Source organism: Strix aluco, chromosome 10 (genome assembly GCF_031877795.1).
Source record: "Strix aluco isolate bStrAlu1 chromosome 10, bStrAlu1.hap1, whole genome shotgun sequence".
Taxonomy (NCBI): Eukaryota; Metazoa; Chordata; class Aves; order Strigiformes; family Strigidae; genus Strix; species Strix aluco.
In genome coordinates, this window is record NC_133940.1 from 20,419,047 (window position 1) to 20,446,786 (window position 27,740).

The 27,740-nt window shown below is 36.1% G+C and overlaps 1 protein-coding gene across 2 annotated transcripts; it reads left to right on the top strand.

The window, feature by feature from the left end:
* PHF6 (PHD finger protein 6) lies at nucleotides 1-27,151 on the top strand. Of its 2 annotated transcripts, none has more exons than XM_074834701.1 (11): nucleotides 1-187; nucleotides 5,211-5,390; nucleotides 5,594-5,695; nucleotides 9,233-9,366; nucleotides 9,684-9,727; nucleotides 19,114-19,280; nucleotides 19,459-19,602; nucleotides 20,833-20,937; nucleotides 21,933-22,066; nucleotides 22,723-22,852; nucleotides 23,145-27,151. In XM_074834701.1, exons 2-10 carry the CDS (start codon nucleotides 5,253-5,255, stop codon nucleotides 22,850-22,852), a joined length of 1,098 nt encoding a protein of 365 aa, XP_074690802.1. In that variant the 5' UTR covers nucleotides 1-187; nucleotides 5,211-5,252; the 3' UTR covers nucleotides 23,145-27,151. The 2 variants fall into 2 exon arrangements, with proteins under 2 accessions (XP_074690802.1, XP_074690803.1); XM_074834702.1 differs by having other exon boundaries at nucleotides 19,117-19,280.
* The last annotated feature ends 589 nt before the right edge of the window (nucleotides 27,152-27,740 follow it).

Below are 27,740 nucleotides of genomic sequence, written 5' to 3' on the forward strand. Positions count from 1 at the left end.
CGTGCGTCCGCCCGCTCGTGCGTGCGTGCGTGCTTGCGCTCGGCGGCGGCGGCGGCGGCGCAGCGTCCCCTGCCCCGAATGAAAGGGACGGTCCCGGCGAGCGAGCGGCCGTGAGCGACCGGCGGTGACGGGGGGGTGGGGGTGTGTCCGAGCTGCTCCTCTCCCCGGCGCCCCACCCGCCGCACGGGTGAGTGACTGAGTGACCGACCGAGTGCCCAACCGCCTCGTTGCCCGCCCAACCGCCTCTTTGCCGAGCGCCCGGGGCAGGCACGGCGCCCCCGGCCCGCCCGCCCGCAGCCCCCCGCCCGGGGGGCTCGGCTGGCTCTCCCGCCGCCGGCCGCCGCCGGTCCCTGGGCCTCAGCGAACCGCCCGCCCCCGACAGGGTCCCGGCACCCGGCGCTGCCTCTTCAGGGGGCGCCCCCCGGTGCCGTTACCCGCCCCCCCTTCCCCCTCCCCGAGCCGACGGCAGCCGCTCGCTCCGCCCGCCTCGGCCCGCTCCCTCCTTCCCTGGAGGATCCGCCCCCCCTTGTCTCCGAGTCCCGTTTCCCCCAAAATTTGGTGAGGAACGCGGTGGGGGATCGCCCTCCCCGGCAGCCCCGCGTCCCGCCGAGCTCCCCTCAGTAGGCCCTCTGTTGGGGAGGGGTCAGGCCCCGCCGGTGCTTGTGGCCGGGCCCCTGTGGGGGAAGTCGCGTCAGTCCGTCCTCGAAGGGGTACCGTGCCGTGCCTCATCGATCCCCCCATGGGGAGGCGAGCGGCAGAGGTGCCGTTATCGGCTCATCTCCCGCTCCCCGTGGGAGTATGTAAACTTTCCTGAAGATCGGTCTGTGCTGTCTGCCAGGTCTTCCTTACCACAGGTTCTTTTTGTGTAATTTTTGGTTACCTGCTTTATTCTTATTGTTTAGACTTCCCAGGGTTGGGCCTTCCCCCCCCCCCTTGCCCCCTTTGGTTTCTTTTTTTAAGGAAGTTACATGGATAAGTTCCTATCCTACTTTTTATAGTGTTTGTAGGATGCTGTGTGAATGTAACTCTTGGATAAAGATTTCCATGAGACTTCAGACTTTGGGTTCTCAACTACAGACACCTACAAGAGATACCTCCTTTCCCCCCAGCTTCACCCCCACTTCTCCAAAATAATGCCTCCAATAATGGGTGATTGACCGTAGAAACTAGAAAGCACTTGAAAGTTTCTTGAACAGATAATCTGGTATCTCTAGTGAGCATCTTGAAAAAACCAACACAAATATTTTCTGTATCTTTTCCTGGGAGTCCAAACCACTTTGGCATGTTTAATGAAATTTTACAAAGCTTGAATACTTCTCTTGTAGGTTTTCCTTGGGTGTCTGAAATTTTGTTCAGGAATGAATATAAATCCTAATTTTTAAAAATACGATTTGGTAATCATACAGGCTGCACAGCAAAACATTTTACGTGAGAAAGTATAGCTGATAGGTCTCTGCCCTTTGTTGGAAATACAAGTGGGGCCTTAACTCCTATAAACAGGCAGTAGCTCTTGAAACATATTCAAGCGATAAATAAAAATTAGAATCCAGGTTACTTTCCGTTCTTCGGTGCTGAACAATGTCTCATACACCGAGAGCGTCCTTCTTTGGCTGAGAGTCATTGAACTTGCACTCTTTTACGTTTGAGAATCTGTGGTCTAGAACTCAGTGAAACAGTATGCAAGCCATATAAGTTTGTAAAACGTGCTATTTTAAAGATAAAATAAAGGTGCTATTATTAGGGGAAGCACCATGTTGAATACCTTAGTGGACGTTAAGAAACATGAATGCAGATGAACCAAAATTTTTGAGTGAAGAATCACTGAATGAGTTTCTTCTGTTGTGATTTTAGGGTAGATGTAACTTTTCATTTTTTAGACCAAGCCTGTGGAAAACGTATCTATATGTAATAATCTGTGTTTTGTAGTAGATGTGTTCCATTTTGGTAGAGAGAGGGCATAATCTCTTAGTGATTCCATGGTGCATTGCTTTCTGTGATCCAATCTGTAAGACTTTCTGATAAAGCTGACAAGCAAGATCCTGTTAACAGTATATTTAAACACTATTTTATAAGTCTTATTAATTTTTTATCTTTTTAAACATGGAAAACAGGAATTTTGAATACTGGGTTTAAGTAATTTTTTTTTTCTTGTTCCTACAAAATGTAGCTTGATACTTGGCAAACTGGATTAGTTGCTTTTGTGTGATTTAACTCGAGAGATGAGAACAGAATTTTGAATGTTTGCATTCAAAATCCCGGGTCTGTGGTATAGCCACATAATTGGTTCATCTTTTTCAGAAAATGGGTATTTTTAAATGGACAGGATAAGAAGTGCATTTTGGCACAAAGAAAAGTGATCCCAGGGTAGTGTTTTATCACATTTATGAGAAAGCAGATGTAATTTAGGGAGAGGTCTACAGATTAAATGCTTCTGAAATATTTCTCATGTTCAGGTTTTTTCTTGCAGTCTTTAGAAATGTATAAATAGTGTTAATAGTGATACAGGAAACACAAATGCAAAGAATGCAGGATTGGAAAGAAAACTTTTAGATATCCATGTAAAATGCTTTCAAAGTAATTTAATCTGATGGTGAAAAGAATGTGAGTTTCCTTTCTGGTATGCCCTGATGTTTTTTGGTCTGTTTGCCTTTCAAATAATTTTTCAAGTGTTAAATTATTTATAATTGAATAAGTATTCGAGAACATAGTATTTGCTAATTTAATTTTTTTTTGGTGTAACATCAACATCCATGCATCATCAAATAAATATTGGCATTATTTTTAACTATACTGTGAGCCTTAAAAAAATCCAATTGTGCAAAAGTACTTCAAGAAGTTATGTCAGGTTCTAGTATTGCTGTAAGGATGTGGCTTCTTGTGTCTGTTAGTGCACTGGAAGGCATAAAACTGTGAGAAGATTCTTTATAAGCTTGTTTCTTGGAAAGTTCTTATAAATTAAAGATGATGAGAGCCACTTAATAAATTTTTATGTGTTCTATAAATTATTTGCATTTTCTAAAATACGAATTTGCTTGTTAAATTGAAGGATAGCTATTTTTTATAGTAGTAATTCTTATTCCTGTAAGTCGGTAGAACCTGCACATGTGTTCAAGGAAATTCCTGATCTTCCTTTTAAGAACTATTATTGCTGTCAATATTAATCTGAATATAAAATGAAATGGGTAGACCCAAATGAATGTGTGTGTGTATATATCAAATTATTTATGCCAAAGCAGAACTTCCTGCATTTTAAATTATTTTGTTAATATATTTCTAACCTATCACTGTGTGATTTATGTTGAGCTATTGAACATGAAGATTTCTTGCTCTCAGGTCGTGATATTGTTTCCTGCTTGTCTTTTGTAGGTCTTTTTCCTGCTTCCAAATATTATTTTTTTCTTTTTAAGTTAAGAAAAAAAAAAATTAAAACCCCTGCATTTGAAAATGTGTGTATCTTCAGAAACCATTCCTTCTTTCTACTCAGAAGGGATTACAGAATGGTCTTGTTTTGTTTTTTTCTTTAGAAGAATACAGTATAGTAATTCTTTTGTGTTTAACACTTAAGGACTCTCTATTGCCACTGCAAAAGGGTGTGACTAGTTTATCCAGATTGGCACATTTTTTGTGCAAATCAGCAAGATCTGAAATCTATGCATTCTTCTTATGAGTATGCGTCACCGGCTAGTAAACTGCTTTCCAGTTATAAAAGAAAGCAAATGAAGCTGTTGATAGAGCAAAGGCGATAGATACAGGACAGACACCTTTTGATGCAGGAGTTTTGTAGTAAACATTGCAGGACAAACAGTTAAAACCCAGTCTGTGAAAATCTGTTGAAACGAGAGTGAGAATCTAACAGGATTGTCTTTTAGCAGTAGTATATGCCGACAAAAACTTAATGACATTCCTTTGCTTTCGATTAGAAAAATAGTGAGTGATATTAGTATTATAAGAGTCTTGACAGCGCTGAGAAGCAGGCAGGTTTGCCTATGCAAATTTCAAAAACCAGTCGTGCATTTTCGTGCAGATCGCCATTGTAGCACAGTCCAGATGTATTGCAACTCTGCTATTCTTGTGGCTGTTTTTTTTTCAACAGAAATATCAAACTATATGGTGGCTTTTCTTATTTAGATGAGTCTGATGTAAACAAAGGCTGAACAGGATGCTTTTATTGCAGTTGTGGCCAATTCTGACAGTAAGGCTCAAGTCTCCAAAGTAAAAAGCTGTAAGAAAGTGTATTCAAAGAGGATGATACTGTATTTCCTGAGAGATGTAGAAGTAAATTAACACAAACTACTTAATACTGGGCCGAGAAGCATGTGCGCTTGTTAGGTATTTTCACTTTTGAACTTGCAGTGTCTGCCTGAGTAGGGGATTGGGACCTCAATGTTACGTTTTAAAATGTGTTGCTGGTAACACCTGCAGAGTTTGTGATTCACGCTGAGTTTAATTTTAAGTTACTTTTCTGAGATGAGAATAGCAGCTCTCATGCACTTACTGAAAACTGGTATGATATTGCTAAATTAACTGTGGGTCTTGAAAAGGTTTCCATTGCAGCGCGTTAGTCATAGATCCTTCTAAAATTTTGTTCCTAATGCTATTTGACTAGCCACAATGTATCTCAGTAATACCTAACATGGTAAGGTTTTATCTTCTCATCTCCACTCTCATCTAAGGGTAGTTACTCATCTGCCCTGCTACTCTGTGAGCTTTTACACTCAAAATCTGTCGTGGATGCTATACGGGACTCAGGTTTTTCTTTGCTTCTGTTTTCGAAGAAATTCTGTAGCATGAATTTTATTGCATGCACAGGTAGTGCATCTACAAATTCCTTTGCTGTAATAACTATGAGAATGGGCTGAGAGAGTTGCAGTAACCTTTTCCCCTAATGATTGCTGTACTTGCTGTATTTTCCACTTACTTCTTCTTTCAGAGTTTTTTCAAAGAACTTATTTCTTCTTCCAGGTTTTATATTAATGTTCAGACTGCTTTGTCTAAAGAACTAACTCTGCTTGCTGATACAATTTCATTAAAAATGAGCAAAATACTACCTCTGCTGGGTGCATGTTTATTTGGATATATTGAAGTAGTGTAAAGAAAAGGTTAAAGAGGGACAGATCACTTTCAAGCAGCCAATATTATATTTATAAAACTGTAAGTTAAATTGCCTTTTGTTGATGTTAACATGCTGATTGCACCTTTTTTTTCTGTAGCATTGAGAGGATTGAAGTGGCATTCTAAGGTCATTTAAAATCATGACAAGCTCAGTTGGACAGAAAAAAGTCTCTTCAAGACAAAGGAAGTGTGGTTTTTGTAGATCTAATAAAGATAATGAATGTGGACAATTATTGATGTCAGAAAACCAGAAGGTGGCAGCACATCACAAATGTATGGTAAGTAACCCATAGGAAAAAGGAAGGGAATGTAGTGAGCTAGTAAAAGATTACAAACAAATGAGAAATTCAACCAGCTGTGGCATTGACACAAATGACTAATCACTGTAATTTGAAATTTTTGTGGGTTTCATATATATAAATGTTCTATATCACTTATATCCTTAAAACTTAAAAAATAAGTTTTGTTTTTACAATTTTAGCTGTTCTCGTCTGCACTGGTATCTTCACATACTGATAATGAAAGTCTTGGTGGATTCTCTATTGAAGATATTCAGAAAGAAATAAAGAGAGGCACTAAACTGGTAAGTCTCTGGTTTTGGCTCCTGGGAATCGAAGACAGTATTTTCTTCCATAAAGTTTACCATGAAGTTGTTCAACGTATTATATATATGGTGGTTTTGGTTTGTTTTTCCAAAGTGCTGCCTTTGTATGAGCTCTAAGGTAATGGACAAGTTATAGAAGATGTTGAAGTAAAATTGGTCTCCGATTTACAAAAGGAAAACCTCGCTAGATATGGTTATACTTATTGAAATGAAATTTAAATGTCAGTTAACTAACCCCTGAAGTGTCTTTAGGAAAGGATAAAAAGTAGTTTGTTTATTTCAGTCAAGTTCTACTCTCACATAAACATGGTGTTTTAAGAATTGTAGTTTAATCATGGAATTACTGAAAAATACTGAAAAAGACTTATTATTTTTACAGTCACTTTTTTCCTCATTCTCAAGTGTAGATGGTTGTAGCAGATAAACATTTTTTCCAAGCAAATTTGAAAACTCATTTACAGAATATGCCCATTTTTCTTTTTGATGGGCCGCATATAAACAATAGCATTTACTAAATTTATGTTTCTGATCCAGTCATTTCTATTTAATATTTCGTGTTAGATTTCAGAAAGAAACCCACATTCTAGGGACCTGGCGAGGGTATTATTGTGCCTTTGCTAGTATTTGGTTTTGTTGCCAAAATCTGGTTTTAACTATCAAAGGTACTTTTATTGCTTCCTTTTATATTGATTTAATAGATGATTCCGTGAATATAGATGTCTGATGATGTATGTGGGTACTATAGTGATTACAGCTCTACCAAATTCATGACAATTGAGCAGCAATGACTTTTAATTCCGGAGAAGCTAATTCATTATTTTTTAATCTGTTTTATTTAGAACTAGTTGTTTTTCATTTGGGGAACTTAGTGAAGCTTTTTAAAAATATTTTTAACAAATTGTCAATTCACTCCTCACATTAAAATTTTTCAGCTTATTTAAAGTACTCTTAAGTATTTACCAGTTCTTGACTACTAAGAGTAGTCCGAAATATTATTGTAGGACTACAATTATATAATAATAGTCTAATATTTCATCCAGTGTTTCATTTGAATCTTTTCCAATGCAGGGAACTTTATCTGCTCTAATTAGCTGAAGCATAAAGAAATAACTATTCACAAGTCATTCGTGTTGCGATTAGGAATTTCCAAAGAACGTGGTAGTAAATGGAACTACAGATTGTAAAGAAACTTTTTGATTCTTGGGTCTCTTAAATGTGTTTTGAAGGTTATTTCTTTTTATGTCACTGGTGATTTCTGCCTTTCTGCTTCTGAATCTCTTTGTGTTCCTTCACTGATAAAACAGCTGGATATATTCTTTCTTGGAGCTCACTAGCTGTAGGTATCAGGCTTCGTTCAGCTTTTTGCAGAAAACCTGGATCTGGTTAACCTAGTAGATTCATAGTCCTGAGATGTTTACTGTTTGGAGAGAATTTACAGGATAATTTTAGATCTTAACTTAGGTGCCTTATCACTGTCTGTAGCTGTCAGAAAACTACATCTCTGAATCACTCTTAGAGGATTCTTTCTCCATTGACTTGTATAGGAAGCTTATAGCTAAATGTTTATAGTTAGCCCAAACACCACCTCTAAAGTCTGCTTTCTGTTCTAGCCTGTTCTTTTATGTGGGAACACATTGAGCAAAAATATCTCAGCGTGGTGCACTGGGTTAAGTAATTATATTGATAGCTTGGACTAAATTTGTCTGCTGACAGATTTTACGTAGTTGCCCTCCTTCAGGAGGTGCTGCTGCTGACCAGATACGCACTGAAAATTGAAGCCTGTTTATTACTGAAGTGATGATGACTGACGTGTAGAGCCTTTTTGATGGTGATATTTCTGTCTAAGAAAAGTTTGTAGATTCAAACCTTAATAGGCCAGTCATCAAAACTTACAAAGTCTAAATATTTGGGAGTACAAGGCACTGATACTGTTATTATTTCTGTTAGCTGTGCATGGGAGGATTTTTTAAAAGAGTTTATCTGTACTTCACATATACTGATATAATATATATACTGATATAACTTGGGAATTAATTAAAGTGTTGACAGTGGCCATTTGGACAGCAGGACTTGTACCAATGGAATAAATATTACTGTCAGGAGACAAAATTCCTGTGGTCTGTTTTGTTCATACAGATACATCATGGTGTTCATAAAAATAAAGCTTTCTTTTAGTAATTTCTGGCTTTCAGAATACTGAAGTACTGACTAAAATTGATTGGATGGATATAACTTCAACCTAGGCTTTTACAAAGAGCTTTGATCAACCATTATTATATATTAAACCATAATGTCAAAAAAATTTGTGATAAAATACCCGTACAAATTAGATAACTAGGGAATGGTATATAACTATACCATTTCAGAGCTTGCAGAGGAGTAAATGGAGATGATCCAAGGCTTTGACATTTTTACTGTTCAGTTAACTTTGTTAAAATTGAAAAACAGGATGGTGATACATAACTTTGGTGGTATATTTATTTGGCATATTTGAGACTAACATAAGAAGAACTTGACTAAGCTAGTGCTGTGGACAGGAAGTGTATTCCACAAAGATAAATGTAGGGAGCATCCTACATTGCACACTCACATTTATGGGTTTGGAATCAATTGTAACCTTTTGAGGGGGTGTGTGTGTTGTGCAGGATACAGACAAAAAGCTCCAGTTGTCTTGGGAGGGTAGTTTAATGGGAAATTCTGAGATTTTGGGGCAATATTATGTCAGTAAAAAATAACAGAGAAAAGTATTGTGATACTATCAATTACTTCCTTTCCTAACACAGTCTAAGGAGGGTAGTGAACGATTTGGAAGCATGATAGTTGGTATATCCTAAGCAATGATGAGTCTAATATGAGAAGAATTAATTATTGGGAAAGAAGAATAAAGCAACAGGCTCGCATTTAACCTTTTCTGCAATTAAGTATAAAGAGCAAATTTTAGACTAATTGGAATAAATTAATTGCATTTAACAAATATTTCACTAAATTCAGTGTTTTGAAAATGACTTAAGGAAATAACTGTATAGGAAAAAGAGGTAAAGTTAGCTGCTGACACTAAGGTAAATTTGCAGGTCATCAGTATTTCTGCCTGCAAGATTCATTGCCAAATGGGTATCTTTTTTTTCCCTCCTACCTTCATAATGTAATTCAGAATTAAACAGGTACAATTCATGATTTTAACTTGTCTGAAATGGTTGGTGCAAACAGACTATCCTTGGGAGTGGCATAAATATATAGGTGAATAGCTGTGTCCCTTTCATCAAACATCTTCCATAAAAGTAAATTACTTATTTTCTTCCTTGAATTGTTAATCAGTGTGTGATGGTTATTGTACTGTTGCATAATTGCAACAAATTTCTCCTTCATTTTAAAACAAGTTATGAAAACCACCCGAGAGCAGGAGGAGTAATGCCAGGTACATAACTCCATTTATTTTGTCACCAGGAGTGGTAACTATATTATTTTTTAACTCAGAAGCCAACAGTAGCATGAATTGTGCTTTCTTTTTCTTTACAGATGTGCTCTTTATGCCATTGTCCCGGAGCAACCATTGGCTGTGATGTGAAAACATGTCACAAGACATATCACTACTACTGTGCTTTGCATGATAAAGCTCAGATAAGAGAGAAACCCTCACAAGGCATTTACATGTAACTATTATTTATTTGCTATGTTTATTTTTCTATTTGTATTTCACGTGATTTGTTTAAAAAAAAAAACCCCAACAACAAAGCAAAACAAAAAAACCCACTTTGAAATCTAAACAAAACTGTTGCAAAAAAATTCTAATGATGATTGTGGCATTCAAAATAGCGATGTGCTAGAAAAGCATATTTTCACTGCAAGCTTTGTATATCAGTGAGTCTTACAAGTGGGAGAAAAATGTACTGGCATTTAAATTTAAAAGATGAGTAAATAATCTGTGAATCGTGACTGACTTGACAGTTTTCAACTACTTTGTTTATAGGATTTTATGTCGAAAACACAAGAAAACTACGCATAACTCTGAAGGTAAAATTATTCAATATAAATTTTTCCCATTGTAGAAAGATACTTGGTTAAATTTAATTTTTCTGGAGAATATAAATGTTTTCAGTAAAAATTAGAACTACTTTTTTTTTTAAGAAAAAATGAGTTTGGAAGCCCATCTGATTTCTGTATTTTCTCTAAAAATTATGGGTTGAGGCGGAGAAGAGCCCAGAACATAAATTTAAGGATGTTAGAAACATTTGATGTTCTGTCAAAACAAAGTTTGGGTAGAAGTAATGCATTCCCTTCTGGGAAGAAGCTGGCTTATATTTGTAATTAAATATTCACAATATTAACATCTAAAATATTTTGTCAGGTAACAGCTGATTTTTGCTATTGCTAATGTTCCTAAATATTCACTGGGTTTTTTGAACAATTAAACAGAGTTTAAGTCTTCAAATAAGAAGGACCCAATAATAAATGAAAAGGTTTGTGATCAGATCCCTTACAGATATATTTCTGAGTCATTTTGAGAAAAAAAGCTGTATGGCTACATTCATAAAAGCTGTGCGTCTTTGCAGAGGAGAGTAGTGAAATGTGTGAGGGGTGATATGCCACAAACGTAGATAAATCATGTCGTCTGCTAAAATTCCAAACTAGTTGTGCTATTGTGTATTTATGCAGGTATTTTTCCTTTTTTCTATCATATCTGAACTTGGGTAAGAGAACAGTTGTTAGTTTACTTTTTGCATTGCTTTCAATTAACATGTCATCAGATTTAACTAATGAGGAGTACGTGACTTTCGTGAAGATCAAATTACATAAATTACTTCAGTATCTTTCTGTCAAATGTATTTTTAAGGTAATACACTACTTTTTGTTACGTGTAGCAGATACATTAATGGTAAGGTTTGGATGTTACTTCAGTGTTCAGAAGGATATTGAAGGCAGTAGAAAATCCCGAATGAAAACTGATTTTTTTTTTTTTAGTCTGTTGAATTAATTATTGTCATGTGCTTTGTATAAAACACTCTGATTTTGCTATTACTAGGTTAAAACAAGAAAAGCAGTATACATGTTATGTTAATTCTCCAAAGAGACAGGGCCACATTATCTTGTAGTTTGGCACTTTGTTTCTTTGTTTTGGGGGTTGTTTTGCTTGTTAACAGAAGCAGAATATGAAAGACATTTGAGTCCAGAGAGAGATTAATCTCTTTAACTGGTATTTAAACGTAATCTTTTATACTTCTTCACAAATGGCTCAGTGTTTGACATCTATTGAAAAATGTCTTCAATTCTGCATGGAGCCCAATGCCAATGGATGACTTTTTCTGCTTGGAATTCCTTGCAGGATCTGAACCTGTACTTTTCTTAAAGAGTTTTCAGAAACCATTATCTCCAATTCTACAATGTCATTCTCTAACAGCAAAAGCTTTTAAATTTTGTATGGATATATTTGTCTGAGAAGACATGGGAAAAATTACTGGATGCATAGTGGCTTTTTTCTTAAATGTTGATGATGGCAATTTATTAAAACATTAAACTAGACTCATCCAAAGAGACTCTTAGATTGAGGATCAGAGAAGGAGGAATAAACAAGATCATTCAGAAACATCGAGGCCAAAAAACCTAACAGTATCTTACTTAGCATTTAACTTTGCATACATTTTTTTGTTTAAAATATTTGGTTCTGTTAATACTTTACACTTCTAGAAATATGTGTAGCTATACTTCACTCTTTTTTTCTGTTTTTTGTTTAATATTTGACTGAAATTTTACCCAGTGCTCTCTCCCAAAGAATATGTTCTCTTTTTAGTCCATACAGTTCAGGGAACTATACCCATAGAATATTATTACTTAGAGTTATGGATTTGATAGTGCCAGAAGCTGGGGCTGTTTTGTGATAGACCTTTAAATCAAAGAAAGTAAAAATATGTATTGTATCTGTCTTATGGAAATTATTTATAGCATTGTGTAGCAATCATCTTTTGCTACATTGGAAACTAATTATCTTTAGAAGACAGAGATATACAGGTTGGTTCTCAGAGTTTAAGAAGGGACTTTGGAGGGTTTGTTCCTTAATATTTAAATGTTGAAGTTTGCTCAGTGAAATGGTAACTGGAATATGTTGGATGGTGAGATTAAGCTTTATATACATATTTTGTTAATTTATTTGTTGAGAAAATTGTGAATATCAAAGAGGAATTGAAATGTGAAAGAATGGTGATGTATGAAACCAGAAAAGACTTGCAGAGAAGAGCAAATAGACTAGATGCTAACATAAGGGCTTTCTTTTTTTCTTCTCGTTTTTTGTTTCATTTTCATGAATCCTTGCTCTCAGCAGCGTTTTCATAACAGAATAGTTAAAGCTATGGTTACGTCACTCAGTGTAGGTGCACAGAGGCACTGGAATTATCAGTTCTTTTTAATGGAAATGTATTGCTCCTGCTCTGGGATGCTGGGGTTTTTTTTCAGTGTAGAACATCGTGTTTATCCTTTGTTCTCTGTATCCAGATTTAATTGTTGCAGTCCAAATATTTTTATTATGTCACTTCTATTAGTGGATGTTGGAAGAGTTTTTGAGAGTGTTTGGTTTCGTGCAGACCATAAGAGTTTCTTTTCTGTAGGCAGTACAGCTGCATAATAGTGAGATTTTTCCTTCCCTTTCCTAGAAAATAGATGCTTTTGGGGGCATACTTGTTCAAGTCTGAGATCTGGCTAATGTAACTTTAGAAGTTCTAGTTTAAAAGAATATCTGTTAACCATTTAATAACAGTTAAAGAAAATTCCTTGAGGCTGCATGGAAATGTGGTTGAAGGACCTATGTTGGAATTAAAGTTACACAGTTAAAATCTAATAAAAAGGACCTCTTAGATGTTATTTATTGCTGTCATGAAGTTCAAGTGGCACAAGAATTCATCAGACTAAGTATCTGTACTCATCAAGACAAAATTAATGAGTGATGGGAGTTCATTTTCCTTTAATTGACAGGAGTTGCTGAATTACCTTGTGTTTTCTTTGAATATAAAAATATGAAACATGGCAGCAATGTATTGTGCTCTTAAATTCAGTATCTGTTTCAGCAGGTTGTTGGGTTTGTCTAATTTATCTGTATGGCCTAGCCTTCAGGTGATACAGAATACAAAAATAGTATTTCTCCTGTATTTCCTTTGTGTATGTATATTTTGGAGCGATTCTTCTGTGCTGTGTTCCCACTAACTGGAAGAAGGACAGTGAAAGTGAGATACACTCACACTTTTTACGGGGCTGTGACTGTGAGGTCAACAGATTTGAAGACACCTGCTCAGAGGAGCAGGCAAAGTTACTGAAAGCTTCATGTCCAGATTTTTGTCTTGCTGGTTACAAGTCTTAACAAAATAATCTGACCTGAACTTCAAGTAATAGCTTATTTGTAATTTAGGCAAGCTGTCTAAGTTTTCAGTATCTAACAGGTTACAGGAATTGGTGCCAGTGCTTTCAAACTATCACAGCCAACTATTAGTTGAGTTACTGTTCAGTTTGATACAATTGCATTTATTCTGTTTGAAGAATAGAGTATTGTTGAACTAAGGTTTTGGAACTGTTTGTTGGAATTTATTCCAACGTACTGGAAATAATTGTTAAAAAACGTATAATCTGGTATCTTTAAGTTCCCTGCAGGTGGGGCTGCCCTGGCCCCTGTGTTCTGTGTTGAATTTAAAGCAAATTCAGCTGATCAGGAATAGTTTAATACAAACTAAGATAAGAATGTAATTCTTCTGTTACATAGTAGTAAAACAAAGAATAATGAAGACAGCCATGTGACTATCTAAAACAGATGCTTGGGAACTGGGGGGTCAGAAAATAAAGTGTCCATAATGCCTATTGTAGCTGTACTCATAGCCTCAGGGAATTAAGTTTCCACAATGGAAATAAGGACATTCCCTGTCTCAGCATCCTTTTCATGTTATTCTAAAGATCAAACATTAAATCTATGCTTTTCATACTGCTCAGTAAGTTGAGTCAGTTTCTCTGTGAGACCTATTTAGAGATGCTGCAATCTATATCAAACCGAGTACTTTTTCAAAGCGCTGCGTAAGCCAGAGGCTGGCAGGAAAAACATCTAAAACTTTTTGGCATTATAGTTAGGTAACATCCTGATTCATCTTTGGATTCTTTAATCAGTGTTTGTTCATAGTTACATTTTCTGTAACGCTGTCCACAGCATAAGCTCGTCTAACATCCTGTGCATTAATGCAGACACGTATAGAAGTTTCCGTAATGTTGCAGTTCGGTGTTGTTTCAGTTCTGCTGGTGCATGGTAACAGATTCTTCCTAGGCTCTGCTAATTCAGCCTTCTTGTTGTCTGTCTTACAGAGAGTGCTGCTCTGAATGTGGCATCAAACGTATATGTAGTGTTACAACAAAAGCAGTTGGTCCAGGCAATAAGTTAGCAACCTCCTATGCAGTCCATTACAGACTAATGAGGTATTTTGCAGAAGCATCACAGTAGTTTTTCTTACGGAAAAGGAAAAAATGTAAAAGTAATGTGGTGAATGATTTGTCCTATCTGAGGAGCTCTCCTGTGGTGTTTACATTATAATTCTCCTTCCTGTCTAGGCAAGACATTATACAAATAGAAACTTGGTCAGCTAACTCATGCTTAACAGGTTTATCATACCAGTTGTCAAGTTTTCTGATTATGCAGATAAGCTAATGTATTGTTTGTCTTCAGTCTTTGCCAACAATTGTTTGCTTGAAAAAGCATTTAGACTGTATGGTTCTGAAGGACTATTTTATTCATTTTCTGTTATATGTACTTAATTTAAGAAATAATCTCAAGTACTTCATAACAGATACTATTCAGTCAAAAATAGCTTTTAGACAAGAGTCATCAATTCCTTGAGGTACTTTTGGAAAACATTAGTGGTGGGACTTAAAGGGTAATTTAACTTTTTTCCTCTCCACTCTTACTTTTTCCAGTTTAGATATGTTTCATGTAACTTAGTCTTTTTCCATTAAAAAACCACCAAACAACTAAAAATTATATTCAGCATTTTGATAGTTAATTTCACATCATTTGCTGGTGAAAGCTACTATTATTTCATGATCAGTTTACCTGATTCTGTATTTGCTTGCAAGGGTTTTAATGCAAATCTCTGGTTCTTATTAATGCTTATAGATTTTTTTTTATTATTGACTACTGGGACAGAAAGGTTTTCTGGGGGTTTTGACATTTCTTTTCAGTTTAAAATAATTATGTTGCCACATACAGTTCATTGGGTTTCAGCTATATTTTAAGGAGATCTTACTTTAACATACTAAAATACTTTTTCTCTGCTATATTACGTTTCTCTTCTAAAAATCTAGTAAGGTTGATTTTGTTCTTTGTAATTTTTAGAGTTTCTCTTTTATCCCAAATGCACTGTAAAACTTTAAATACATATGTGTGATTTAAAATTTACATAACAGCATGTCTAAGCCACTTCCACATTTTACATTTTGGCTGCTTTTTATGTACAGTCCTATGTGCAAATATATTTTGCCAGTCAGTTTTGTTTATTATCTTCCTCATACAGACTTAGCCCCCTTTGCTTCTGGCGCACTTAGTCTATTGTTTAAGGTAATGTAGGAGGTGGATACAGAGAGCGGTATTAGCCTTTATTGTACACATCCTCTTTTTATTTGTTCTTTCACAACCTTTAAATCACTTAATTCTTTTATTACTTTGCTTTAACCTAGCTTTTGGAAAAGGGTGGTTCCATGTATATTTCAAGCTGATGCAATATAGAATAGATCAGTGATATCTCAACCTCTTCTCTGCCAAGCCTTATTTTAAACAGCAAAACATCTTGATCCTTTTTCCTTCTAGTCATGATCAAAGGAGAATTTTTAGATTTCTGTCTGAGACTGAGTCTCCCTGTTAACAGTTTATGTAATACAGCATTTTGCTAGTCTTCTTTTTGTGGTACTTTGTACTGCTCATGGATTTCTAAAATGCAAATTTGGGGCTTGTTGCTGCTCATCTTTTCGCTCATCTGAATTTACAATATCGTGTTCTTAGGTGCTTTTTAAAATGTAGAATGTTTCCTCTTGATTTCTACCCCCACCCCTCCTTCTCAGACCATATTGCGTATGAAGCTTGTTTTTTCAGATATAGCATTTAGGGACTTCTGAAGAAAGCTCATAAGATATCTCCTTTGAAGGCTTTAGATAAAGTTATGCTGAGAATATTGTGATGATTTTAAAAATCAATGCAGTAATGGGATATGGGATGGGGGGCAGTTGAAGAATATCTAGGGAATCTCAGGGGATTCAGAGTATGGGTGATATCCATGATAAAACGTCATCTGGTCAGGGAGGAGTTGAACAACTTTTTGTGTTTTCCTTAGTTCAAGCTGACATGAGAAGTTGGAAACACCCAACCATCAGATGCCAGGGAAACAGGGTAAGCTGGCAGTGGGCTTGAGGGGAGGGATAGGGCACAAACCAAATTGTATATTATACAGTAAAGACCATCCAAGGCAGGTGTATTTTAAAGCTGGTTACAATCTCTTTCTTCCTGTACTGTTACACTAGTTCACAGTGCTGTTAAAAATGAGAGAAACGTCAATGTTTTGAGGTATCGGTCTCGCAGATAGATGTGGTAGAGCAGATCCTCACATCTCGGTGGTGTTAATCTGTAGGTCCATGTCACTTGTAGTAGGAAACCTAAATCTGCAAGGAATTTTATTTTAATGAAGTAGTCATGTAGCATCTAGATTTCAATGAACGCTGAACTTTTTTGGAAGTACTATTTTGAGCACAGAAAAGGGGTTCTCCTTTGAGGAAAGCTGTGCAATCTTTATGTTTTTTTATCTTACACTGAAACCATCTTTTCAAAATATAGCATTTTTACTTTTCAAATCTTAAACATTCTAATAATTGTAGACTAAAAAATAGTACTTAGGAACTTATTCTCCAAGGAGGCTGTGACATTTCTTATAAAGAGTTGGTTTTCATAACGTGTGCTTGGTTTTTAGCAATTATGATTCACTTCCAGTTTTGAAAGTGACTAGAGAATTCAGGATATGCTTTAATGTTATTTAGAAAATAAGGGTGGACTAAGAGGTGGAAAGCATTATGGTTGACAGAATTGATAAGGAGCTTTGGAAAAAATAAGGAAAGTTGGTGAATGGACTACATTTTGCTTCATCAAATACAGTAGGGAAATCCATGGAATGATTTGGGAAGGAATATTTTTTAACTGCTTACTGATCTTATTTAAAGATTCATGAATTAAATACATTTTTGTAAGACCTTTTTTTTGTAGAATAACCATCTGTGATTTCTGTAAATGCAAAAGAGGAGACAAAGATTCACAAATTTCTTTTAATACATTGGTGGAGAGTTCATGTGATGAGGGACAAGATAAAAGAGGATTCTTTTCTTGGAAAGAGGCTTTCGGGTTGCAATAAAATTTGCTATATGCAGTCTGAGAGGTATATCTAAATTGCATAATCTTGCTTGGGGCATTTAGCAAGTAATGATAAATGAAAAATAATATTAGACAGTAAATTCTGAGAAGAAAATGTAAAATGTATTGTTTCATTAGATAATCCGTGTCATCGTGTATTTTGTTCTATTTTTTCAGAGTAAGATGAATGGTGCTTTTGTCATCTAATTAGAAAAGAATAGTACATATATATTAAAGCGTAGGAATGTTGTGGTACATACACTGATGTATCTTAGTAGCAGCTTGGGAATATCTGTATATAGTTGAATAATTTCTCAATTTAAGCCAAAATAATTTGCAAATTTGTATTAATTTATTCTCAAATTTTTGCCTGTTTCTAACCATACAAAGCTTTGAGGGAATTATGTTTCAGTGTAACCTGTTGTGATGCATTTGGATTTGTTTTCTGTCCTTCATTAATAAATGTGCAAGAAGGCGTAGCTTTCTCAGGAATTAGTCATAGATATGATAGACTAAGCTTAATAGGATACACTTGCATACAAGGCCTCAGACCAGTATTTCGCTTATCTTCTGCTCCAAATTGAAGGCTGTGGAATATGTTCAGGTCTTTGACTTCAAACTTTTGTGCAGTTGAGCCACTGTTAATCATGAGATAGAAATGTTATTTGATTTTTATGTGATAATAGATAAGACAGACAAGCTCTAGTGAAGCAACGTTTAGTCTCAAAATAAGATGTCCTTTCTGGCTACTGAGACCACAGTATAATGGTGATAAGTGCCATAGCAATGCTTAAAAAATAATAATAATAATACCACAGCAATTAAGTGACCCATTAATGTATGAAGTAGATGTCCCAAATCATCTGGTTAGGATTTCCCTCCATTTGGGGGCTCATACTGATGTTTGTGGTTTGGATTTTGAGAAGCAAGTTCTTAAGCGGGGTGTGTGCATGTTTCTTTAAACAAGTCTGCTGAAATATCTTTGCAGTTTGAGCAGAGGTGGGTGTTACATGTTAAAAGAAAAAAGAAAAATGCTCCCGTGAGCAGCTTATGATCAGGGAAGTTGTTAGCGGCTGAATAAAGCTGGTTATTCAATATCAGATATAACTTAACTAGATCATATTGGAAGCAGTCTTAAGTTTGCAGAATTGATCTGTATTGACTGTAGAGCTTTGAGTAATCAAAGGGACAGTCTGCTAGAATACTGGACTACAGTTCTGTGTAGCATTCAGCAGTTGAGCTGACATTTTCAAAGGAACCTGTCAGACCTCTTTGGTATGTCTGTATTAAAATATATGTTCTTACATTCTTAATGGTCTATAAATACTTTATGTGGGATATTGTCAGTGTGGATGATTTTCTGTAAACTGGCATCTGCTTTTGGCTGGAGATGTAAAAATACACTGTAACTAAAGTGAAATTTTAGATTTATTTCATGAAGGCAAAATACATTTCAGTTTTAAAACTTGATGGTAATGTTATAGCCAAAATGGGTGAATTTAAGTCAGAAGGCATCAATTAATAAAGGAGAGGGGTGTTATTTGGATGCACTGGCATAATATCAAGGGCAATTTACATTGGAGTTATGCGTCTTAAAAAAATAAATTAAAAGCTTATTTCATGGTTGAAAATATTTTCTGGTTTCAGTGCAGTTTAAATGAGTCTTATTTTCAGTGGAGGTGAATATATGTATCTGAGGACACATTTTGGGCCTGAAAGTAGAAATTGTAAGAAATGCTAAACCTTCTTCATATATTATGTTATAAAGATGCAAAGCTGTGTGATACGTGCAAAGAAGTAAATAATGTTTTCAGGATCTGCAGTTGCATGTTTGTAACAAATGGGGAAAAGTTGCTATTTTTATTTCTGACGAAAATACAGAAAATACAGGTTATGTTTTTTCTTGTCTGGTTTGTTTTTTTGGTGTGTGGGGGGGTTGATTTGTGTAAAACTTTTGAGAATGTTATTTGATGATGTTTTCTAACTTCTAAAGCAGATTTAGAAGAAAGTATCAATGAACATGAGTTGGAGCCTTCACCTCCCAAAGGAAAAAGGAGGGGTCGTAAGGGAAAGCCAAGAAAAACAAATTTAAAAGGGCAATCAGAAGACACTAGATCTACGTCCTCACATGGCACAGATGAAATAGAAAGCAGTTCCTATGTAAGCAGTAAATATGCTAAACTTCTTAGAAGACAGAATTGCATATTTCTTCTCTGCAAATATAATTTTTATTAAAATTTGCATTTGTCTGAGCCTCCAGCTGGTGGCCACAGGCTTTTAAAATTACAACCTTATTTGTAACCCAGCAGTATATTTTAGTAAAATGTTTTTCTTTCAGAGAGACAGGTCTCCCCACAGAAGCAGCCCCAGTGATACAAAACCTAAATGTGGATTCTGTCATGCAGGTGAAGAAGAAAATGAAGCTAGAGGAAAGCTTCATATATTTAATGCCAAAAAGGCTGCAGCACACTATAAGTGCATGGTGAGTAACAGTATTAACTGTTGTTAACCTGTTTATTATGTGAATTTTGTCTGAATTGCTCTTCTAGATTTTAATACAGTACCCTCACATGTAATTATGCATGAGTATTGTCTGCGTGCTGATGATCTCTTTAAGCGCTGAAGTGTTGCGAAGTGAGCAATTCATTTATTTTCACTGCGGGCAATATGGATAAAAGTTGGCTATGTGCTAAGAGATGGAATTAGCTCAGGGAGACTCTTTAGCTTATTAAAAATGCTCCCTTAGCATCTAAACGCATACACAATATTTAAAAAGGAAAACAGAAAACAGTTTTAACTAAAGAATCCACTCCAAAAATAAAATACCTTTACTCCACAGGCATTCAGACAAATCCGGGAAGAATCCATAAACTTCATTATTTTTCTGACCAGTGGATTCAGGCTGTGTGGCTCCAGTAGAGTGGGACATGGAAGTTCTAGAAAACCCTTGCCTTTAGATGATCACATTTATAGAACTGTCATCCTGAAAAGAATCTGCTAATTTCAATGAATGTGAACAGATCTTTCATATAACTCGTTCTATGAATGAGTTAGGGCTTTGAGTAACAAACCTCAGTGGTTCCTGTTGTACCTCAAAATGAATAAATAGTCTAGGCAATCTGTGGAGTATTAATTGTCTTCGTATACCTAGCCTCACTCAACAGAGCTGGTGTGTGCCAGCAGCCTTGAGTCTTAGAGTATTCTTTGCTGCTTTGTGTACCTGAGCTTCAGTTTTAAGACAGTTTAAACTGAATATACCAGGATGATGATAGTAGGGGCAGTACTTACATGCTCCATTGTCATCCCTCAGGGCTTTTCAGGTATGTTGACATCAGCTGTGCCATGAAGCTGAATTTCATATATGTCGTAGGGAAGGAAATCAAGTATTCCTAAAAAGTTCAGTGATGTAATTGATAATATTGCCCATTTATTCCTTCGTGTTTTCATCATGTCATTAGTTCTTGTCTACCCCTTTGTCTTTTAAAATACATTTCTCCAAGGCAACATATGTAATTAAAGCAGTCGGGTGGGTATCAGAAGGAATACTCATCATACTAATTACTCAGCATGGGTTTTTTTCCTAGTTTGTTGCTGAAGCACATGCTGTCTGAAATCACAGAAGGGGATGTTCAATACTCAGTTATTCTTGCACATAAAAAAATTTCTAATCCTGTTGGTGACCTGAAATTATTTTGACTTGCTTATTTCACAGTTGTTCTCTTCTGGCACTGTCCAGCTAACAACAACTTCAAGGGCAGAGTTTGGTGATTTTGATATCAAAACTGTACTTCAAGAAATCAAGAGAGGAAAAAGAATGGTATGTATCTGCAGAATGTGATGAACGGAAGCACTTCTTTACAGAACGGGTTGTTAGGCGTTGGAATGGGCTGCCCAGGGAGGTGGTGGAGTCCCCATCCCTGGAGGGCTTTAAGAGTAGGGTCGGCTTAGCGCTGAGGGATCTGGTGTAGTTGGGAACTGTTAATGTTGGGTTGATGGTTGGACTGGATGATCTTCAAGGTCTTTTCCAACCTAGACAATTCTGTGATTCTGTGAACGCGTTACTGATTCTACTAAGGTGTATATAGCTCTACCTCCTTCCTATTGTGAAACAATCTTTTCCATCTGTTTCTAAACACAAAATTTAAATGTATTGTTACTTTTGGGACAGGTAGCCAGATAGGAATCACCTTAAAAATTAGTGGTGTTTGGCATGTGGTATTTTGGGTTCTTAATGACAGCGTACATAGTAAATTATTATTAGCTTTCCTGTAACTATAAGAGAGTAGCAGTTTTGGATCCTGTGTTGCTAAAAGCACACTGTGTAAAACTACAAATCAATGTAGAGAATACATTCTTGCAGTGACGTATTTCCAACTGTTTCAGTGTTTTAATATGAAAATACCTCTGAGATGGGGAGATTCAGGATTTTTTTAAAGTGGGAAGAAATTTGGGGGGGGAGAAAACAAACAACTCCTAACAATATTGTTCCTTGAAAAAAAAATTATTTAAGATTCTTCATATATTAACATACTAACTTCAGTGGCAATAAATGATCTTGAAGATGCAATAATACAGGCAATCATGTAGCAATTTTCAATGCAATGGACAGGTAAATCCTGATGTTCATATTTTAATAGGTTAGTATCATATAGTTTCTGTTTTACAATTAACTTTTCATTGGAAGGATGCTCTGCCAAAGAAGTTATTCTATTCCAAAATAGTAGCCATAAGTATGAGGAACACTAAACTGAATACTAAGAGGCAAGAGACTGAAAGACTGAACAGTGCCATTCTCTTCTTTCCCCTGCACAGAAATGCACACTTTGCAGCCAGCCTGGTGCTACTATTGGGTGTGAAATTAAAGCCTGCATAAAAACATACCATTACCACTGTGGAGTAGAAGACAAAGCTAAATACATTGAGAATATGTCACGAGGAATTTATAAGTAAGGACCTATGTAATTCTTGAATCTATAATGAAAGTGAATGCTGTAATGAAAGTGAAGCTATTTCATGGCACTTTTTCTGTCAAAAGTCAAGTATGCTATTAAAATAGATAATATTATTTCATTTAAAATGGTATTTTTAAGTAGTTGTTGACTTTGCAAAGTATTTTAGTTACTCTACTAACTTAAAATTTCCATAGTATGAGAAAATTAATTGACTTAATCTGTAATTTATGTTGATTAAATCAATTAATTTATATTGAGGAAACCCTGGGTAATTTCTGTCATGATTCCTCAATATTGATGTGTTTGTAGCTTGTTTTCGGCTTTTTGGACCCCGTAACTTCCCATACTTGCTGACTGCTGGCGTTACTGGCTTGGCTGCGGTTGAGTTGCCAGTGTGGTTGTGCCCACAAGAGGGCATTCTCCGAGCAGTGTAGTAACAGTTCTTCAAAACTAGAATTGATCAAAGTTTTGTTGGCTTGACTTCAACCCCGTTTTCTTTCTCAATTTAACTGATGCTTGACTGAAAACCACGAATGAGTTAAAAGAGTTAGCAATTGACTTGTAGCACATCTCAAAACTAATTGAAAGGAAAGTCTGGTTTTGATAGATATTTTCAGTAAAAGTCCTCACTGTTTCTTTTATTGTGCTAGACTCTATTGTAAAAACCATAGTGGAAACGATGAAAGAGATGAAGAGGATGAAGAAAGAGAAAGTAAAAGCCGTGGCAAATCAGGCACTGACCATAATGACATTCCTCAGCAGCAGCTCAATGGAAACTAGGTATGGAAGTTACTCCTGACAGATCTGTTACCGAGACTGAACCGCAATATACATTTAATGTAGTTTATTGCAGTGAAGTATTTAAATGTAGTGTATGCAGATAAGTACTTTTTATTGGCATACTGTAGAAATATGGGGAGGATTTGTTGTTTTTAAAATCCAGCTGACTTTGTAACAGTATAAGACGGGAGGCCCTCATTTCTATCGCTAAATATAGATGTAATGTCAGAGCTGCTAAATGCTTTTCTGTATGATTTTAAATTTACTATTGTTTTCATCATTTTTTAAACAGGTTCAAGGGACAGAGTTATAGAACTGGGAATGGCTAAGACATCATAACTACTAATTCTTTTAAATTGTTTTCTAAAATCAGAAAAGGGTCAGTAACTTTTTACTACCCAACTCTGTTAGAAATTTCATTGAACTGCCTGAAACGTTCATGTGTGTGAGCCTTCAGTAAGTGGCAGAGTTTTACATGTCAATATTATGTAGTTTGTAGTCTGCAGTGTCTGGAAAAAATGAAACACTATATAAATGATATGTAATATGTACAGTGTCAAAAGTTAAGGCAGACATTGAAATGAAGTAAGATCTATATTTCTGGACTGAATAAAAAACTTAAGATTTGGAATGTGTAAGTTGTTTAGTGGATTCATGCAATGAGGGAAGGTCTTAGCTAGTTTAATTAACAACATGGACAAGTTCGTGGTGGCAACAAGCTGGTACTTTGTGAATTTTGCATTTTCTTCATACACAAGTTATGGAGGCTATACATGGGAAAGCCGCTCTCTGGTTTTGCTTGCAAAGCACACAGTAGAAAAGGACTCAGTGTACACCGAAGCACGCTTGAACATTTCAGGTTGTTCCTGTTGTGATTGCTCATTCCGCCTAGCATTGTTTGCGGGAGATTTACTTGAGCAGCTGTTGGTTCGGAGCTGTGAGCTTTAACGCTCATGCCAAAGGGCTGTAGTTCATTCTTTCCCCAAGGACCCACCTCTTTCTGTGTCCCTGATTTACAAAGAACACTTCACTAAGTGTGATTAAAACCTTACTGTACAAATGTTTGGACTCTGCAGCCCAATCCCTTTTACTTCAGAGAGTTACAACTCTTAACTCACTATGGAATTTAGCCACCATATCTGACGTCCATACCTCAAGTGTTCTGTGTTGTGTGGAACACTTCATGTTTTGTCCAGAATATGCATAAATGTCCCATATTCTGTAAGAAGAATGAGGAAACAACCTTTTTTTGCTAGATTGGTATTTATTTTTTAATCTTATGACCACTATATGATAAACTTTGCTTATCCTTATTGTTTTAGTGATTATTTTTTCTCTTTCTGTCAAGTCAACAATCACATCATGGATTTCTACTTGCTAGAGTCTGATGTTCCGTTAGGGAATAATCAGATCTAGGCTATACCAAACCTAACAGATCAGTCCTCTGACTGCTTTCAAAAGACCTTGTCATTTCTAATGGCTACTAGCTTCTTCAATTGGTCTCTTAAAGCACATTCTCAGACTGACTTAAATAAAACCAAAAAGCTGAATCTAGTCCACATGTTTGTCTGTTGCTATTGCATCACCTTATTGTTTGTTTAGGGTTTTGACTTGTTTCACTCTGAACTCCCAACAAAACCTCTGGATTTGAAGGAAGGAAACAAGCAAAATACACTGATTTGACTATAAACTGCTACAGTTCTTCTGTGATTGGTATTGCAAAAACAGTTCATTTGTAACATGAGTTTCTGTAGCATTTTTTACTTGTATTTTTAAAAGATTTAACGTGTGTCATTTGTCTTCTTATGCATTCCCTTAATGTCTTGAGGGACTCAATTACTGTATATTGGAGTTTCTAACATTTTACCTGTTAGAATTCAATCAATTCTGTTTGCTTTCCTGGAGAATAATGCCGTTTTGGAAAGAAATATTGCTGTGTACAGAAAATATTCAGTTACTGCTCTAAACATGATGCCATTGATCATTTTTATTTTGTATTTGTAACTTTCAAAATTAAAAGCGTGACTTGAATTGCAATGACAGATCGATTATTTAAATTGTCTATCAAGGTGTTTTGTTTCTCCCAGAATATGAACATTTTTCAGCCACTCAGAACAGTTTTAGAATGCAAAATAACATCCTTCAATGTTTAAATTACTTCTAGATTTGTGCCTCAGACATGGCCCTCCCATGGAAAAAAGGCACTTTGTTTGCAGCTACTGTATTTTAACTAAGGTTGCATGGGGTAGATCTGCCAGCATACTGATTGTATTTGAGACTGAGCTCTAATTCATAGTGTGTCAGTTGCTTAGTATAATATTCAGTCCAATAATTCATCTGTTATGAAATAAATTACCCCATTTCATGCCTCAAAGAACCAGAACAGCACTTTACCTTTGGGTAGCAGAAAAGCAAGTGGCTGGTTTACCTGTTACCTCTTTGTGCTGAGATGGCCTGACTAAACTGTCATTAATTCAGAAATCATGGAAACAAAGTCAAAAGCAAAAATCTTTTCTTATGAGCCTCAGATTTGTCATAACTGACTTCAACTCATGTATGCTGGGTAAAAGTGCCTTACAATGTAAAAATTGTATTTATATGTTCCCAAGTAGCATCACCTGCTGGGGAGTAATTCTGTCGTGGTGTTAATATTTAGAAGAAATGTACCTCAGCAGTGTATTTACTGTACATCTCTTACGTCCTTAATTGTAGTTTTAAAAAGCATGACAATGTATGATAGTATACAACATTTACATCATTTTTTTAAAGACAATACTGCCATTACTGTCTTTTTATGTGTATTTTAGCTTGGAACTTCAGACAGTCTGTCTGAATTTTTTTTTTTTTTGGGTAAAGCAATGTAATCTTTGCAAGCATATATTGAAGATTATTCTGGAGCATCTACTGCCTTCCCAGAAATGTTAGAAGTAATGAAAGTGCTCTATAGGTGAAATAGGTATGTTTAAATTAGCTAGTTAAATTAATGCAGTCTATTTGTTACTGAGGTTTTTTTTTTTTAATAGGCACCTTCTGCTTTCATCTCACAATCAGAGAACTCATGAATTTAACAAAACGTCTTACGAAACTGGTTTCACTTTAATTTAATTTTTTTTTTGGCCTTTGGGCATTTCTTTTGCTCACAAGAGTAGTTTGTGCTGTTTAAGACGCCTAGAACCCTCTGAGAAGGGAGGTTCCTCCCCACCTCACTGTATCTCTCTATTAACAGATCTCCTCAACTCACTGTATCTCTGTATTAACAGATCTGCGATTGTGCTATACCAAGAAAGGACTGTACCAAGGAAGGACAGGCATCAGAAGGATATTGTTCAAATAACTTGAGGATACAGCTGGTGTAATGCCAGAGTCTCAAGGTGTGATCAAACACTATAGCAGTAAGCTGTGCTATCAATCACTCCATTTCAGGGAAGGGTAAAAGACCGGTGCGATACCGGTGTCAGTGCAGCTAGCCAGGATGAAACAGATTAGGTGATCAAAAGATCTACTCATTCAGCAGGTGTTGTTCCACAGGAGGTTCTGTGATAAGGCTCTAGCAGGGGTTACATCTACACTCCACAAAGTCTGATCTTTAGGTACAAAGAGCTGTGCTGATCTAGAATGGTACGATTATGCCGAATCTGCCCCTAAAATGTAATATAAAGGAAGAGAGCTTGCTTCTTACTGCTGCCTGTATGAAAAATAATTTCATGTACACCAGAGTGAAAGATGGAGAAGTGATAATCTATTTGAAATATCAGACTTACCTGGCAGGTGATAATCAGTGCATTCCAAAAATATTAATATGCTGAATCAGATTGACAAGAAAATGAGTCCTCATTAGATGAAATTAATCTTAAGAGAACTGAAAGTACATTACAGCAAATAGTAACTCTTCTTCCATGTCACCAGAAACAGATTCCACTGTATTAGTGATGGAGGTTAAAAAACAGAACACAGATCTTGATTTATATACTTGTTGAAGCAGTTTCTCTATATGCATATGTATGCACATTCATTAGTCAGCAGTGACATCTCAACCCTTAAAGAATCCTGGAGAACTGTTGCTTGTCAAAAAGCACTCAGGTTAGGCTAACATTTGCAACTTTTGCTCTAGCATACATTTACATTAGGTGTAAAGACAAGGAATGTATGAAAGAGGGTAAATGCATTCCTATCTACAATGTTATGTATATTTTGTTCCTGTTATATTGGCTTTACTTCCAAAGTTGTAGTTTGCAGTATTAGTTTCTTTTTATTGGTATCCTTGCATATATATATTCAATAAATGAGTTATGAATTTCATATTTGCATATCTGTCCTTTTTCTGAAAGCATAACTTTTTAAACTGTTGTTTTAATGCATAAATGCAATATTTCTTATTGAGGTTACAGGCCCATGAAAATATTACCAGGAGAGAGGTGAGAATGCATACCCAGAGTATGCCACTTACTCAGTGGTGACTCTGCATATTTGTGTATTCTTCTTAACTTTGTGCAATGGGTAAGCTGCTTTGCATTTACCACTAGTTAATAATGTGAAGTGACTGACTCACTGAAGGTTCCCATTCTCACCTTTCAAGAACTTTTTCTTTTTTATTTTTCCTTTTTCAAGAGTGAATTAATTTAGACTGAGATACAAAGGGAATGCAGGGGGTAATGTAGTTACACTGCAGAAGTGCTGCTACATCCAGGATGCACTTTAGAACCACATAAGTGTAGTGTAAGAGATTAATAAAACAAAAGATCACCTGGATAATGCTGTGTTTGTCCAAATACATAACTGCCTAGAGTGAGACAGCAGTACCTTTCAGTGTTTTTTAAACTATCAAGAAATGTGATGGGAAAACTCCATAGGAGTAAGGGAACTATTGGCCTATGGATGAAGATTTTAT

Bases quoted from the DNA above. Each gene is read 5' to 3' on its own strand.
- PHF6 (XM_074834701.1), top strand. From the start codon at position 5,253: ATGACAAGCTCAGTTGGACAGAAAAAAGTCTCTTCAAGACAAAGGAAG. The intron at 5,696-9,232 runs GTAAGTCTCTGG...TTTTCTTTACAG, and splicing joins TAAAGAGAGGCACTAAACTG to ATGTGCTCTTTATGCCATTG. The intron at 19,603-20,832 runs GTGAGTAACAGT...CTTATTTCACAG, and splicing joins CAGCACACTATAAGTGCATG to TTGTTCTCTTCTGGCACTGT.